Source organism: Myotis brandtii, unplaced genomic scaffold, assembly GCF_000412655.1.
Source record: "Myotis brandtii unplaced genomic scaffold, ASM41265v1 scaffold244, whole genome shotgun sequence".
In the NCBI taxonomy this organism is placed as follows: domain Eukaryota; kingdom Metazoa; phylum Chordata; class Mammalia; order Chiroptera; family Vespertilionidae; genus Myotis; species Myotis brandtii.
Window position 1 is genome coordinate 5,100,268 of NW_005359225.1, and position 16,592 is coordinate 5,116,859.

General features: G+C 38.3%; 1 protein-coding gene across 6 annotated transcripts in view; it reads right to left on the reverse strand.

The window, feature by feature from the left end:
* The window catches only part of NUP98 (nucleoporin 98kDa), a 111,359-nt gene that overhangs the window by 65,134 nt on the left and 29,633 nt on the right, over positions 1-16,592 (reverse strand). For 4 of the 6 annotated variants that reach the window (XM_014540463.1, XM_005867134.2, XM_014540461.1 and 1 more), the window contains exons 9-11: positions 12,959-13,096; positions 10,613-10,751; positions 1,730-1,822 (exon numbers count right to left, since the gene is read on the reverse strand). In XM_014540463.1, the coding sequence (XP_014395949.1) occupies positions 1,730-1,822; positions 10,613-10,751; positions 12,959-13,096 (370 nt within the window). The remainder of the gene's footprint in view (positions 1-1,729; positions 1,823-10,612; positions 10,752-12,958; positions 13,097-16,592) is intronic. The other 2 variants (XM_014540462.1, XM_005867135.2) reach the window with 2 other exon arrangements.

Sequence of the window (16,592 nt, forward strand, 5' to 3'; positions counted from 1 at the left end):
ACCCTGAGCGTGACTGAGGGTGGCATCGCAACCTCCCGATCCGCCCTACTCTGTGCATGACAGGGGGCGGTGCCCCAACTCCCCAATCGGCCCTGCTCTGAGCCTGACCAGGGGCTGCACCTAGGGATTGGGCCTGCCCTCTGCCACCCGGGAGCAGGCCTAAGCCAGCAGGTCGTTATCTCCCGAGGGGTCCCAGACTGCGAGAGGGCACAGGATGGGCTGAGGGACGCCCCTCTCCCTCCCGAGTGCACAAATTTTTGTGCACCGGGCCTCTAGTACTATATAAGGCACTTGCTTTCAGTTTGAAACATTTTGACTGCAGCATATAATATGAAATACACTGAGACCCTGAACACTCATACGCTACATAACCAAAACAAGTTAAATAAAACAATACTTAACCTTGCTTTATATAATAATTTTATTAAAATTCCAGTTCATTTAAAAAAAATGCTAGTTGTACCCAGGTGGTGTTGCTCAGTGGTTGAGCGTCAACCTATGAATGAGGAGGTCATGGACTGATTCCCAGCCAGGCAACTGCCTGGTTTGCAGGCTCGATTCCCAGTAGAGGGTGTTCAGGAGGCAGCTGATTGATGATTCTCTCTCATCATCGATGTTTCTATCTCTCTCTCCCTTCTCCCTTCCTCTCTGAAATCAATAAAATTTTTTTTTTAAATGCTAGTTGCAGCCACATTAATACCATATTCAACTAATTGTATTTAATCATTTGGCTTAAAAAAGCACTCATGTAGAATATAGTTTCCATTGAAAAATACAACAAAAAAAGCCTATATATGTGTATATATATTTAAGCACATGTTTGAAAAATATATTTAAAGGGGTCTGACAAGATACATGCCAAACTTTCAATAGCTATACTTCACAACTGAAATATGTGGACTTTTCATGATACTAGTATATTGTTGAAAAATATTTTACAAGCACTTATATCTTTGATTAAAAAAAAACAACAACCAGTTCGTAGAGTATAAAATATTCTATTAAAAAGGATGACAAACAATCAGCGCATAGAAGCAAAGACAGCAAATAACTGGTCAGTGGAAGCAAAGACCAATGGAAATAAATGATATAGAAGTAAATGACCATACCCATGGTCAGGTAAACTGGGAAAGAAGGCATAACTATATGCTTAAACAACCTTGTTGAACTGTACATGCTAGAACACTTATTCATTTTATGACTACCACCACTTCTCCATTGTTTAAAGCAGCTAGGCAGGTAGAAGGGTCAATGTCTCCAAAGACACTGAAAAAAAAATTATCAACAGCAGGAGGTGTGACATCGCAGCTCTGTATCAAGGTGAAAAGAATTGAAAAGTATGCACAGACTCTGCAAAAAGTCAGAATATTTGAGTAATAAAGCTTACTCAATATATAGCTCAAGGTCTCAAATCCTGGTCACAAAGATAACACAGGGGAACCCAAAGTTAAAAATGTCACCATATTAACAAGTCTTGCATTACACACTGAAAACGCGATAGACCAAGACTGTCAGAGGACAAACATTTTATAGAAAGGGAACATAAGAAAAATGTGGCAATGTTTTAAAACCTGGCAAAGCATAACTGGATTTATGTTTTATAAATCCATTTATGAAAATGAAAATTTAGACCTCTAATTTCCAGGCATATATCAAATACAAGTCTTAAGTTCCAGCAATCAGAAAGCCAAAATTATTCCTTCCTAAATCTCATTGTACAATTCCTTACCTGTTCCAAATCCTGTACCAAGCCCAGTTCCCAGAGTCCCGGGTCCTGGTTTACTTCCAAAAATACTGTTCCCACTGGTATTTGTGCCAAAACCTAGAAAGACAAAAGAATGAGTGGACTGTACTTTAAATACAACTCTCACTTTCCTGCACAAGGGACTTTAATGCAAAGCAGTCTGACCCTAACTTTTACATCCTTTCAGTTAGATATCCTAATGGTAGGCTAATTTATTAATACTACAAGTCTTCCTATTAATACATTTCAACCTTGAAATACCAATTCAATATAGGATAATATCCCATTTTTAAAAGCAAAGTGATTGTGCTTGAGCTTGGGAAACATTACCGTTGTAAGGCTCAAAGTCTCCAACCTATGTCTCATGATAAATTATTAGAAGAAAAATTCATTGCCTCGCTCTGACTGGTTTGGCTCAGTGGATGGAGCGTCAGCCTGCGGACTAAAGGGTCCCTGGTTCAATTCCAGTCAGGGGCATGTACCTTGGTTGCGGGCACATCCCCTGTGGGGTGTGTGCAGGAGGCAGCTGATCAATGTTTCTCTCTCATTGATGTTTCTAGCTCTCTATACCTCTCCCTTCCTCTCTGTAAAAAATCAATAAAAATACATATTTTTAAAAAAAATTCATTCCCTCAAACTTTCACTAAAAAATAAGATAGTCAACAAATAAAGACACTTTATTGATTCTAAAGGTTCTTGCTAAGGGAAAATTACCTATAAAAATCTCTTAAGCACCCTAGCCAGTTTGGCTCAGTGGATAGAGTGTTGGCCTGTGGACTAAAGGGTCCCAGGTTCGATTCCGGCCAAGGACACATGCCTGGGTTGCGTAGGGGGGCGTGCAGGAGGCAGCCAATCAATGATTCTCATCATTGATGTTTCTATCTCTCTATCCCTCTCCCTTCCTCTCTAAAATCAATAAAAATAGGTTTAATAAAATAAAATAAAAATCTCTAAAGCAACTTTTGTTTTGAACAAATGGCTATCACATGGATAATAATAAGTGGCTGATCACACATGAGAAGCTTTAATGGTGTCATATTCAATCAGCTCATAGGAGCACTCAAGTATTCAGCTAGTTGATATTAAAAAGAAAAGAACCATTCATAAACTTTTCTTGAATTGTTTCAAAGAGATAATGGAGAGTTGAACAAACCATCCTCCTTCACTATGACCCATCATTTAGAAAACTCCTGATGCCCCTGTAAATTCCACAGATCTCCCCACAAACACACATACATCACATTACTGCTATTATTTCTCTTTTGTTCAGATGTGTCCACACTGTTTCTGCACTCTTTTTGGAGCTACATACCAACAAAAAAAAAAACCCCTAATAAACATATCATTAATCTCTTTCATAAGAGGAAAACAATAATCAATCATTGGCCAGCAAACCTTGTTGGTAAAATACTTGAAAGTCTTTTTTAAAGATATCATGGAGAGGAACAAATACAAAAGATTTATAGAATAAACAGAGTATCTTGGAATATATGACAGTATCACCTAAGATTATACATTGTCAGGTCAATAGTTGGATTATTATCTCAATAAAAAAGATTAAGAAAAAAGTTGAAGAATTTAAACAATTTGAGAACATATTTCTAAAGTCATTTAAAAATCCAAGCAGTAATCTGACTTCATGTTAATACATTTAATTCATACATTAAATCTTTTCAATTGTGCTATTTAATAGGTTTGCTACAAAAATGGAGTACTGCCTACTCAAGCACAATCAATTCTTTTAGAAAAAAAAAAATGGCTCGGCTGGCATGGCTCAGTGGTTTTATGTATACCTATGAACCAGGAGGTCACGGTTCGATTCCAGGTCAGAGCACATGCCCAGGTTGAGGGCTCAATCCCCAGTAGGGGGCATGCAGGAGGCAACCGACCTTGCAAAATGTCAAAATATTTGGGTAATAAATCATCACTGATATTTTTATCGCCCTCTCCCTTCCTTTCTGAAATCAATAAAACTATATTTAAGAAAAAAAAATGTACTTGGAGATATTCTTTTTGAGTTAAAATTTAACTAGAAAGTATCATCCATCCCCATAAACAGCAGAAAACAAAATATTTGTGAACTACCTCAAACCCACAGGAGGGACATAAGTCCCAACTTACACTGTTTATACCACACATTTCCTCAGATTCTTACTGACAAAAGTTTATCACCTCTGTCATTTCAAAACAATTTTTAAAATTAAGAACAATTCATGATCAATTAATTTACAACAAAGGAATCAAGAATATACGAATGGGAAAGGATAGTCTCTTTAATGAATGATATTGGGAAAACTGGACAGCCACATGCTAAAGAATCAAAATGGACCACTATCTTACATCATACACAAAATGGATTAAAAAGACTTAAAACATAGGACCTGAAACCAACTAATTCCTATAAGAAAGCATATGACCTGAAACCAACTAATTCCTATAAGAAAGCATATGTGGTAATCTCCCTGATATCTATCTTGGCGATGATTTTTTGGATCTGACACCAAAAGCAAAGGCAACGAAAGCAAAAACAATCAAGTGGGGCTACATCAAACTAAAAAGCTTCTATATAGCAAAGGAAACCATCAGTAAAATGAAAGGCAACCTACTGCATGGGAGAAAATATTTGCAGATCATACATCTGAATAAATGGTTAATATCCAAAATTCATGAAGAAATAATTCACTTCAATAGCAAAAAAAAAAAAATCTGATTAGAAAATGGGCAGAGAATCTGAATAGACATTTTACATTTGGCCAACAGGTACACAAAAAAGGTGCTCAACATCACTAATTACCAGTAAAATGCAAATCAAAACCACATAAATTATTACCTCACACCTGTTAGAATGGCCAACATCAAAAAGGCAAGAAACAAGTATTGGCAAGGAAGTGGAAGAAAGGGCACTATTGTGCGCCGTTGGCGGAAATGTATGGTGTAACCACTATGGAAATCAGTATCAAAGTTCCTCAAAACACTTAAAGTAGAACTGTCATACAGCCCAACAATTACACTTGCAGATATTTATCCAAAGAAAATGAAAAAACTGCCTCAAAAAATATATGCATCCCCATGTTCATTATTTATGACTAGAGGCCCAGTGCACGAATTCGTGCACCAGTGGGGTCCCTCAGCCTGGCCTGTGGACATTCCCCAACAGTCCTGGATTGAGAGGGCACAGGTCAGGCCAAGGGATCCCACCAGTGCACAATCGGGGCTGTAGAGGGACTGTGGGAGGGCTGCAGGGTGTGTATGGCCTGTCTGACCCAGTCCCGATCAGCCGGACCCCAGCAGCAAGCTAACCTACCGGTCAGAGCGTCTGCCCCCTGGTGGTCAGTGCACGTCATAGCTACCGGTAGAACGGTTACTTGGGCTTTTATATAGACGGATAGATAGATAGCCAAAATATGGAACCAACCTAAGTGTCCAAAGATGGATAAAAGTATAAAGAAAATGTGTGTGTGTGTGTGTGTGTGTGTATATATATATACACACACACACACATATGGACAGAATATTATTGAGATAAAAATACAATAAAATCTGGTCATCAACAAGATAAAATTTGGGAGCATTATGCTAAGTGAAAAAAGACAGAAAAATACAAATGCAACATGGTCTCACTTATATGTAGAATCCAAAAAAAAGACAATAAAAAGTGAACTCATGATAGAACAGATCAGTGGTTGCTAGAGGTGGGGGAATAGGTGAAACAGGTAAAAGGGGGGGTTCAAAACTGTAAATTTCTGGTTATAAGTCATATGGATATAATGTACAGCATGGTGACTAAATTTAATAATACTGTATTGCATATTTGAAAGTTGCTGAGTAAATCATAAAAGTTCTCATCACAAGAAAAAGAAATTTTGTAACTATGTATGGTGACAGGTATTAACTGGACTTACTGTGGTGATCATTTCCCAATATATATAAATATTGAATCATTATGTTGTATACTTAAAACTAATATAATTATACCTTAAAAAAATCAGCTTAGCACTGGCCAGGTAGCGCAATTAGTTAGAGGGTTGTCCCAATATGCCAACATTGTAGGTTCGATCCCTGATCAGAGCACATATAAGAAGCAACCAATGAATGCATAAATAAATGGAACAACAAATTGATGCTTCTCTTAAATCAATTTTTAAAAAATGATTTTATTGATTTTTGAGAGAGAGAGAAAGGGAGAGGGATAGAGTATAAACATCGATGAGAGGAAAACATCATCTATCGGTTGCCTCCTGCACATCCCTAATCGCGGTTCAAGCACACAACCAGGAATCGAACCTGTGACCTCTTGGTTCCTGGGTCGACACTCAACCACTGAACCACACTGGCTGGGCTCTCTCAAATCAATTTTTAAAAATCAGCTTAAAAAAAGATGTCTAGGACAGTTAAAGGAGCTATTTGTATTCAAAAGCAGCATACAAGAATCACTGATTTACTGCTAAGCACCATCTTATCAATACCCAAAGGATCTTCATCCTCTCTAAATCTATTCCATTTATTCAGAAATTCAGACATTATCATATAGTCACTTAAACTTGTCCATAATTATTTGCCAAGAAAACAAGCTGATAACTCTAAAGAATAACTGAACGATGTGGCAACACCAATAAGTTGTAGCAGGTATCCCAACCTTGAATAATGTGGATTTATCACTACCAGAATGAAGCACAATCCCATACTGAATAGTGTAAATGACAATGACATAATGACGGCCCCAAATCTTGGTATAACCTTATTCCATTCCCAGATTTGTTATAGGACTTACTTCTAAATCACAAGATTATCTCTGCCCACAAAATCAAAGTTGACAACTTCCCACAAAAAATAGGAAAACCAAAGAAAGCTTTATTTAGATCTGGATCTCTCAGCAATACTGAAGTAAGTTCCTCCAAGAGTATAACAAAACTGCTGCCCTGCAACCTCCATCTGACTTAGAAATTACAGGGCATCCTTCCTCTTAGGGCCCCAATTATTCATTCTTTAATTCATTTAACAAACTTTTAGTGAGCACCTACTAATTGCCAGGCACTCAGTCAACATTAGGAATGTTTAAAAAAGGGCAATTCAGGAGAAACCAAGATGGCGGCATAGGTAAACACCGGAGACTGCTGCCGCAAACAACCACTTCAAAAATACAACTAAAAGACGGAACGGACATCACCCAGAACCACAGGAAGGCTGGCTGAGGAGAGACTCTTCAACTAGAAGGAAAAATAACAGCACACCGAGGCTCAGAGGAGGCGCAGTGTGGAAAAAACTCAGGTGCGGAGGTGCGCGCGCAAAGCGGGCTGGTGGCTGAGAGCGCGGTTGTCGTTTTCGGTCAGGGGGGAGTCTCAGACTCTGAGCTCCAGATACGGGCGAATCGCTGGGGACTCGGACCCAAACGGGAGAAGCGGGAGTGTCTGGCATCAGTTGGAAGGCAGCTTTCCCTCCGAGGTTTGCAGCGGTTCCGGGGGTTCTGAGAAGCAGAGCCTCTGGGAACAGGACTGAGGGCACCATAACGGCTCCCTCCGCCCGCCCTGTTGAGCCCGCCCCGCCCAAGCCCTGCGCAGAGCCATTTGCCGGATCGCCGCAGGCAAAGGCTAGATTAGCGCCCCCCCAGAGGACAGAAGTTTTCCCACTGCAGCAGACACAGCTGATTCTCACAGCCAGTCGGCCTGGTGGTCAAATCCCTCTAGTATTAACTACAACAATCAAGGCTCAACGAGAACAAGACTGCGCACAAAGACCACTAGGGGGTGCACCAAGAAAGCATAAAAAATGCGGAGACAAAAAAACATGACAGAAATGGAGGATATAGAGCTAAAAATCGCAATTTTGAGGGCTTGCAAAAATGTGCTAGAAGCTGCCAATAAACTTGAGGAGAGACTCACGAAAACTAATGAGTCCCTCGATGTTATGATAAAGAACCAACTAGAAATTAAGCATACACGGACTGAAATAAAGAATATTATACAGACACCCAATAGCAGACCAGAGGAGCGCAAGAATCAAGTCAAAGATTTGAAATGCGAAGAAGCAAAAAACACCCAACCGGAAAAGCAAAATGAAAAAAGAATCCGAAAATACGAAGATAGTGTAAGGAGCCTCTGGGACAGCTTCAAGCGTACCAACATCAGAATAATAGGGGTGCCAGAAGATGAGAGACAGCAAGATATTGAAAACCTATTTGAAGAAATAATGGCAGAAAACTTCCCCCACCTGGTGAAAGAAATGGACTTACAGGTCCAAGAAGCGCAGAGAACCCCAAACAAAAGGAATCCAAAGAGGACCACACCAAGACACATCATAATTAAAATGCCAAGAGCAAAAGACAAAGAGAGAATCTTAAAAGCAGCAAGAGAAAGAGACTCAATTACCTACAAGGGAATACCCATACGACTGTCAGCTGATTTCTCAACAGAAACTTTGCAGGCCAGAAGGGAATGGCAAGAAATATTCAAAGTGCTGAATACCAAGAACCTACAACCAAGAATACTTTATCCAGCAAAGCTATCATTCAGAATTGAAGGTCAGATAAAGAGCTTCACAGATAAGGAAAAGCTAAAGGAGTTCATCACCACTAAACCAGTATTATACGAAATGCTGAAAGGTATCCTTTAAGAAGAGGAAGAAGAAAAAGGTAAAGATACAAATTGTGAACAACAAACATGCATCTATCAACAAGTGAATCTAAGAATCAAGTGAATAAATAATCTGATGTACAGAATGAACTGGTGATTATAATGAATCAGGGACATAGAAAGGGAATGGACTGACTATTCTTGGCGGGGAAAGGGGAATGGGAGATGCGGGAAGAAACTGGACAAAAATCGTGCACCTATGGATGAGGACAGTGGGTGGGGAGTGAGGGCGGAGGGTGGGGCGGGAACTGGGAGGAGGGGAGTTAAAAAAAAATAAAAAAGGGCAATTCAACTTCAGCACGTAAGCTGGTGAGATACATCAGATAATGATGAGACCTTTCATTTTCAAATCACTGAACATGAATATAAATATATTTATACAAAAACAAAAATGTCCAAATAAACCCAAAATCTGCAATCATGGAATAACATCAAATACATTTCAGAAGTCTAGCCTATTTTATCAAGTACAGCCTACACAAACACTAAGTCAAATAGAAGTAACATATGACCCTAGCTGGTTTGGCTCAATGGATAGAGTGTCGGCCTGTGGACTGAAGGTCCTGGGTTCGATTCCCATCAAGGGCACAGGCCCGAGTTGCAGCGACGATCTGCAGTAGGGGGCATGTAGGAGGCAGCCAATCAGTGGTTCTCTCTCATCATTGATGTTTCTATCTCTCCCGCCCTCTCTGAAATCAATAAAAAAATAATTTAAAAATAAACAAAGCCATTCAATACTTTAAAAAAATATGTATGCATTTTCAAAGGGAGCAAAAATGGTTCTTGGAAGGGCTAAAATGGTCTTAAATGGCTCCTTGGGAAAGATAGTGATTAAAAAAAAAAAAGGCTGAAAAGCACTGATTTAATGCTTAAGTATCTTTCCCATCTTAATTCTGTAGATAAAAACAAGTATACAAAATAGATGTCCATATTAACCAAGTCCACTGCCTCAAAACCTTTCTTTCATAGAGTATAATCAAAAAGAATTATAGGTGGAATGATAATCATTACTAGGAGCGATCAAGCAAAAGGAGTTCCGAAATACATAAATATTGGAATTGGTACCTGACAAGGACCTATCTACTTCACATAGTTCATATTACTGTGAAAAAATATAACCTTTTAATGGTCAATTAAGATAGTCCCTTTCTCCAGTACATTACAAGATCATTTAAAAACTCACTGAGCCCTGGCTGGTGTGGCTGAGTTGGTTGGAGTGTCGTCCCATAAACAAAAAGGTGGTGGGTTCAATTCCCGGTCAGAGTGTGTAAGGGAAGCAACTGATCGATGTTTCTCACATTGATTTTCTCTCTCTCCATTCCTCTCTAAAATCAATTTTTAAAAAAACTCACTGAAAAACTATGTGACTACTGGTCTATGGCAAATAACCATGTCTTTGCACTCACATCCCACCAGATATCCAGCACCTAATGATATATCTGAAATCCATAGCAAATATTTAAACCACTATTTCATTTGGTGATAAAATGAACTTTCCATTATCTGATTTAACACAATAATGTTGAATTTGTTTGAAAATTTAATTTGGTAGTTATGGGAGGCATTTAACATAATAAATACTGTATAATGTTTCTTTTAAATGGGTTTTAATTTTTCCAAAGAATAGTTTAGGGCTTGTTTTGTCAATTATTGTTCAATCTTATTTGAATTTTCAGAATTTTTTACAATGAATGTGCAATAAAAAATAAAGCTTTTGCAACTATAACTAAAAATCCACAAAATCAAAAAGGACTCAAATAATCAAATCTCAAAAAATAACAAAAAACAACATTTAAAACAAGAATCATGACATTCTTGTTTCTATGCACTACTTCCCTGTTTAAAACCTGGCCTAACAGAATGTATTATCTCAACCAAATATGTTTCATTTCTGGTTTCTCAACTACTGATTTAAGAAACTAATCCAAAGAAAATGTGTCCTTTGGAAAAAATCTATCTCCATTAGAGAACCAACTTTCTGCAAAGTACTGCTGCATGTGCTGAATGGCCCATTTTATCCAAAGTAGAGAGTTCAAACATATATGAATGAGGAAAGGCAACTGAATATCTCTTGTATCTCAACCCATGTCCATGATTTTAAATCTTTCCTTCTTGTACTGACATTGAGCTATAGCTTACCTGAGAATTTTTAAATATTCCCAATCATATGAATCAGGAGAATGATGTGTGGTATAGTCAGTGTAACTTTAAGAGAGCCAAACCTGCTTTTTATATGTACCAAAATTGGAAGTGTTTGTATTGGTTCCTAAAGTCAGGGTTGGTTTGTTACCAAAGAGCCCGCCACTGGTTGTACCAAATGAAGGAGCACTGGTTGTGCTGGTTCCAAATGTAGTAAGCTTGTTATTGCCAAACAGGGTCTAAAAAGAACAGAACACAGGAAAATTTTTTAGTATAAAAAACAGTAAATAGAGGTTAACTCGGGTATGCGGGATTGGTGTGAAGTAAAGGAGAGATGTCAGATCCACAATTCTCTTTCATCACTGATGTTTCTATCTCTCTCCCTCTCCCTTCATCTCTGAAATCAATAAAAATATATTTTTTTAAAAAGATAAAAGGAGGATGAATAAAGACTATCAGAGCTCTAGCTGGTTTGGCTCAGTGGATAGAGCATCAGTCTGTGGACTGAAAGGTCCCGGGTTTGATTCCGGTCAAGAGCACATGCCTGGGTTGTGGGCTCAATCCCCAGTGGGGGACATGCGGGAGCAACTGATCAATGTTTCTCTCTCATCATCGATGTTTCTATCTCTCTTTCCCTCTTCCTTCCTCTCTAAAATCAATAAAAATATATTTAAAAAAAAAGACTAGCAGAAAAGTAAACTAGTCTGAGCAACATTAACATTATGAATACAGCCTCAGAAGTTAATGGAAATCCCTCAGCAAACAGAAGATTTTAGAGAGGCAAAGAAAAATAATACAGAAATCAAATATTTTTTTTTAACCTGGTAACAGAAATGTATCATGTATTTAATTAGCCAGTAGAAGCAATTACAATAAAAAACTTAAGCATTCTATAATATAAATCAGCGGTTCTCAACCTGTGGGTCGCAACCCCTTTGGGGGTCGAACGACCCTTTCACAGGGGTCGCCTAAGACCATCGGAAAACACATATATAATTGCATATTGTTTTTGTGATTAATCACTATGCTTTAATTATGTTCAATTTGTAACAATGAAAATACGTCCTGCATATCAGATATATACATTACGATTCATAACAGTAACAGAATTACAGTTATGAAGTAGCAACGAAAATAATTTTACGGTTGGGGGTCACCACAACATGAGGAACTGTATTAAAGGATCGCGCATTAGGAAGGTTGAGAACCACTGATATAAATGAACCTTCAAAACATTAAGCGAAAGAAATCTGTCACAAAAGACCATACATTATATGATTCCATTATATGAAATGACCAAAATAGGTAAATTCATAGACAGAAAGCAGGCCTGAGGTAATTGGGGGCAATGAGAAGTGATGAGTATGAGGTTCCCTTTTAGGGTGATAAATATATTCTAAAATTGACTGTGGTTATAGTTTCACATTCTGTGACTATAATAAAAGCCACTGAATTGTAATCTTTAAAAGGGTAAATTGTATGGTACGTAGACTATATCTCAATAAGGTTATTTAAAAATAACTTTCAGCCGAAACCGGTTTGGCTCAGTGGATAGAGCGTCGGCCTGCAGACTCAAGGGTCCCGGGTTCGATTCCGGTCAAGGGCATGTACCTGGGTTTCGTTTCTAACTCTCTATCTCTCTCCCTTCCTCTCTGTGAAAAATCAATAAAATATATTAAAAAATATATATAAAAAAAAATAAATAAATAAAATAAAAATAAAAATAACTTTCAGAGGCATTATATAATTTTCACAATTCCTCACCGCAACTAGCTAACCAAACAAAGTTAAGAAATAACAGATTCCAATCTCTATAAAATCAGAACTACATGTTTTGGAGATTTTTTAAAATTACCCACAACAATATGTTTAAAGCTTTTTATAATGGGTACATAATACAGATTGACTGCTTCATACTAATTCTCATACAATTTAAGTGGTAATCAAGAATTTACTATTGTTTTTAGGTCAAGCACATTCTAAAATTATAATTTACTTAAATAACTTAACAAGGAAAATAATTCAGTTAAGCCTCCAGCAACATGAGAATTGTAAAAACACCAACAATTAACAATATGATCAATACCAAAAATATTTAATTCTCAAATATCATATCAACTTGTCACCTAAAACAGGTCAGAACGAAAAGTTAAAAATTACCTGATTTAAGAATGAAAGCATCTCAATTTAGACTCAACAATTTTAATTAACAAATTGGAGGATAGTTTGCTATCAAAAGTAAACTGCACACAAGCATGAGGTAAAGAAGTTTAAAAAAGAACTTACTATTTGAAAAGTGACCTATTAAAGTTACCTAATAACTTTTCAGTATCAAATCATATAACATACCCAATAAAATATTTGAAAAACAAGTCAAATCTTTTTTAGAAATTCCCTTAACAGATTTAGACACATCTTCATATTATAATCAAATGTAAAAACCCACCGAACCAACAGCACCAAATCCAGTACTGGTCTGCCCAAAGAGACCTGTTCCTGTTCCAAATGCTGTCCCAGTGCTGGTGTTTGTAGCTGTCCCAAAAAGACCTCCCGGCTGCGAGGCTTGGGTTACTCCAAATAAACCCTGCAAAAGATAACCTAGATTAAAAGATGTCCTACAGTAGTCATTTTAAGAGATTTTCTTAGATTAATAATAATAGTTGACTTTAAGTTTATGTGATAATAGTATCCTTAACACTCTACATAGAGCATTTCTTTTCTTCACAACAACCCTAAAAAGCTGGGCAATTTTCCTAAAGAAAATAAACCTCAGAGCAGTCAAAAATTTGACCAATATGTCACAGCTATGGAGTGGCAGAACCAAATTTCAAATAAGCAAAGCTTGTATCGCCCAATGTTTAAGATATTTTACTTATGCATTAGTTCACAAAAGAAAATTACTGCACTAATGGACTATTGTTGAAGTGACAACTTAAAGTAGTATTTTTAAACAGTTTCATTGAGACATAATTTACATATCATAAAATTTACTCATTTATACACTATTAAATGGTTTTGTGCAACCATCCTCACTCTCTAAATTTAGAACACTTTTATCACTATAAAAAGAAACCCCAGGGCCCGGCTGGTGCTGCTCAGTGGTTGAGCATCGACCTATGAACCAGTAGGTCACAGTTTGATTCCGGGTCAGGGCACATGCCTGGGTTGCAGGCTCGATCCCCAGTAGGGGGCATGCAGGAGGCAGCAGATCAATGACTGAAGCTTCTATCTCTCTCTCCTCCTCTCTGAAATCATAAAAAAATATATTAAAAAAAACCCACACCCATTAGCAGTCACCCCACCCCCCATTCCTAGATAACCAATCACTAATCTACCTTCTGTTTCCATGGATTTGTCCATCCTGAACATTTCACATAAAGGAATGATACAAAATGTGGTGTTTGGTAAATGGCTTCTTTCACTTAGCATGTGTAAAGGTCCATCCATGTTGTAGAAAATATCAGAGTACTTCACCCCATATTATCTATATTTATAAAAAGCCAGCGACTGGAACACCAGAATAACTGGAACGACTGGTCGCTATGATGCTCACTGCAGTGGCCAAATGGCTCATAAGGGGCGGGGCCAGCTGGCCAACCTCCCACGTCCCTCCCCTGCCCCCCTGCCGACCTGACCCCTGTTGGCCCCCATTGGGGTGGGCTGGCCAGACCCCACCCGTGCACGAATTTGTGCACCAGGCCTCTAGTCCTATCCTATATAATAAAAGGGTAATATGCAAATAGACCAAATGGCAGAACAACCCAACAACCAATCAAAGCGTAATATGCTAATGATATGCTAAGGCTGCTCAACTGCTCGCTATGATGTGCACTAACCCCCAGGAGGCAGATGCTCCAACCGGTAGGTTAGCTTGCTGCTGGGATCCAGCCAATCAGGACTGAACAAGATGGGCCTGACATGCCCTGGAGCCCTCCCACAGTCCCTCCCAGGCCTGATCGTGCACTGGTGGGGTCCCTCTCGCAATCCAGGCTGAGGGACCCCACCGGTGCCAGACTGGGGCCAGAGAGAGACGGGGGAGGTTGGCCAGCTGGGGAGGGCCTGTGGGAGGGCTCCAGGGCATGTCCGGCCTATCTCACGCAGTCCTTACTGGCCGGACCGGATCCAGCAGCAAGCTAACCTACCAGTTGGAACGTCTGCCCCCTGGTGGTCAGTGCATGTCATAGTGAGTGGTTGAGCGGCCTTAGCATATCATTAGCATATTACGCCTTGATTGGTTGAACGGACGACCAGTAAACCGGACACTTAGCATATTAGGCTTTTAGTATGTAGGATATGCTGAACCAACTTTTCTGGGAAAACTCCCACTTGGTCATGGTATATATATAATCCTTTTCAATATGCTGAATTCGGTTTGCACCAGCCGGGCCCTGGGGTTTCTTTTGATGATTTTTTGGTGGAAATAGCTGTACTTGTTTTTTCATCAGGCAGAGTATCTCTAAAACTCTGAACATATAAAAATATTAGAAACAGACCTTGGTAATTCTTGGTAAATTCCAAGAATTCTAATAAAAAAGCATTACCTCGAATTCCCTTTAACTGTATACTTCCCTAAAAGAGCCCCTAGATAAAACTAGTAATGATGTAAGGAATTCCTCTTTTATTTTCTACACAGAAGCATTTACCCAATATGGCTCTGAGATGTGGCTCTCCCTTTATTTACTTTAATTAATTAAACTTCTTTGCCTGACTCTGCTTAAGGGAACAAACTAAAAGAACATTCTGAAATATAGCCAGTAATTTATAACTATTTTCTCCTACAATCTACAGAATGGCTGGAGTCAATGCCCTAAAGTGTAGCTTCAGGGCGGCAAACTATAGTATACCCAGCAGCTCTTAGTGATAAGAAAATATGCTCAGAAAAGATAAGTGACTTGCTCTACAGCCTCTCAATGAGTACAGAGTAGAGCCTGAAATAGAATCTAGGTATTAATTATTCAAAAATTTTGCTCTCTTCCCATTACTACATATCATCAATCCTTAAGAAATGTAGTACAGGTAGAACTTGCTTTGACATGATAAAATCCTAATTACTTAGCTCTATAAATAAGACCTGGAGTTACCAGGTGTACCGGTTACTAAGGTAGATATTTTTCAATAGGTGGAGTTACACATGTTGATATATATGCTATTTGATATGTATGCTATTTTGTTGTACTGACAAGCTTCAAAACTTCATATGTCAAATTTGCTGAAGGTATTAACATCATAGATATTTTTATGCTTAAAAATGTAGAATTTCGTGCCAAAAAGAGCATTTATAGGAAGTTTTAATTCATTATTTTGAAAAAAAGTGCTGCTGAAAGTTATCATATACTTTGGGAAGCTTTATGGTGAACATGCTCTATCTCAAGACACTTGTGAACGCTGGTTTAAATGCTTTAAAAGTGATGATGATTTCGATGTGAAAGACAAAGAATGTCCAGGTCAACGGAAAAAGTTTGAAGACCAAGAATTACAAGCATTATTGGTTGAAGATGCGTGTCAAACTCAAAAATAACTTGCAGAAAGAGTAAACGTTGTTCAGCAAACAATTTCCGATCGTTTACAAGCAATGGGAAAGATTTTAAAGGACGGAAAATGGGTGCCACATCAACTGAACAAAAGACAAATGGAAAACCGAAAAGTCATCAGTAAAATGTTGCTTCAACAGCACGAAAGAAAGTCTTTTTTGCATTGAATTGTGACTGGTGATGAAAAGTGGATTTATTTTGAGAATCCCAAACGCACAAAATCATAGGTTGATCCAGGTCAACTATCAACATTGACTGCAAGGCCAAATCGCTTTGATAAGAAGACAATTCTGCGTTTGGTGGGATCAGGAAGGTGTGGTGTATTATGAGCTTCTAAAATCAGGTGAAACCGTTAATACTCATGGCTACCAACAACAAATAATCATATTGAACCACACTTTGATCGTAAAACGATGAGAATGGGCCAGAAGACACAGCTAAGTAATTTTGCTTCATGATAACATACCATTACACACTTCAAAACCAGTTAAAGGCACGCTAAAAGATCTTGTCTGGGAAGTATTAACCCACCCGCCGTATTCACCAGAC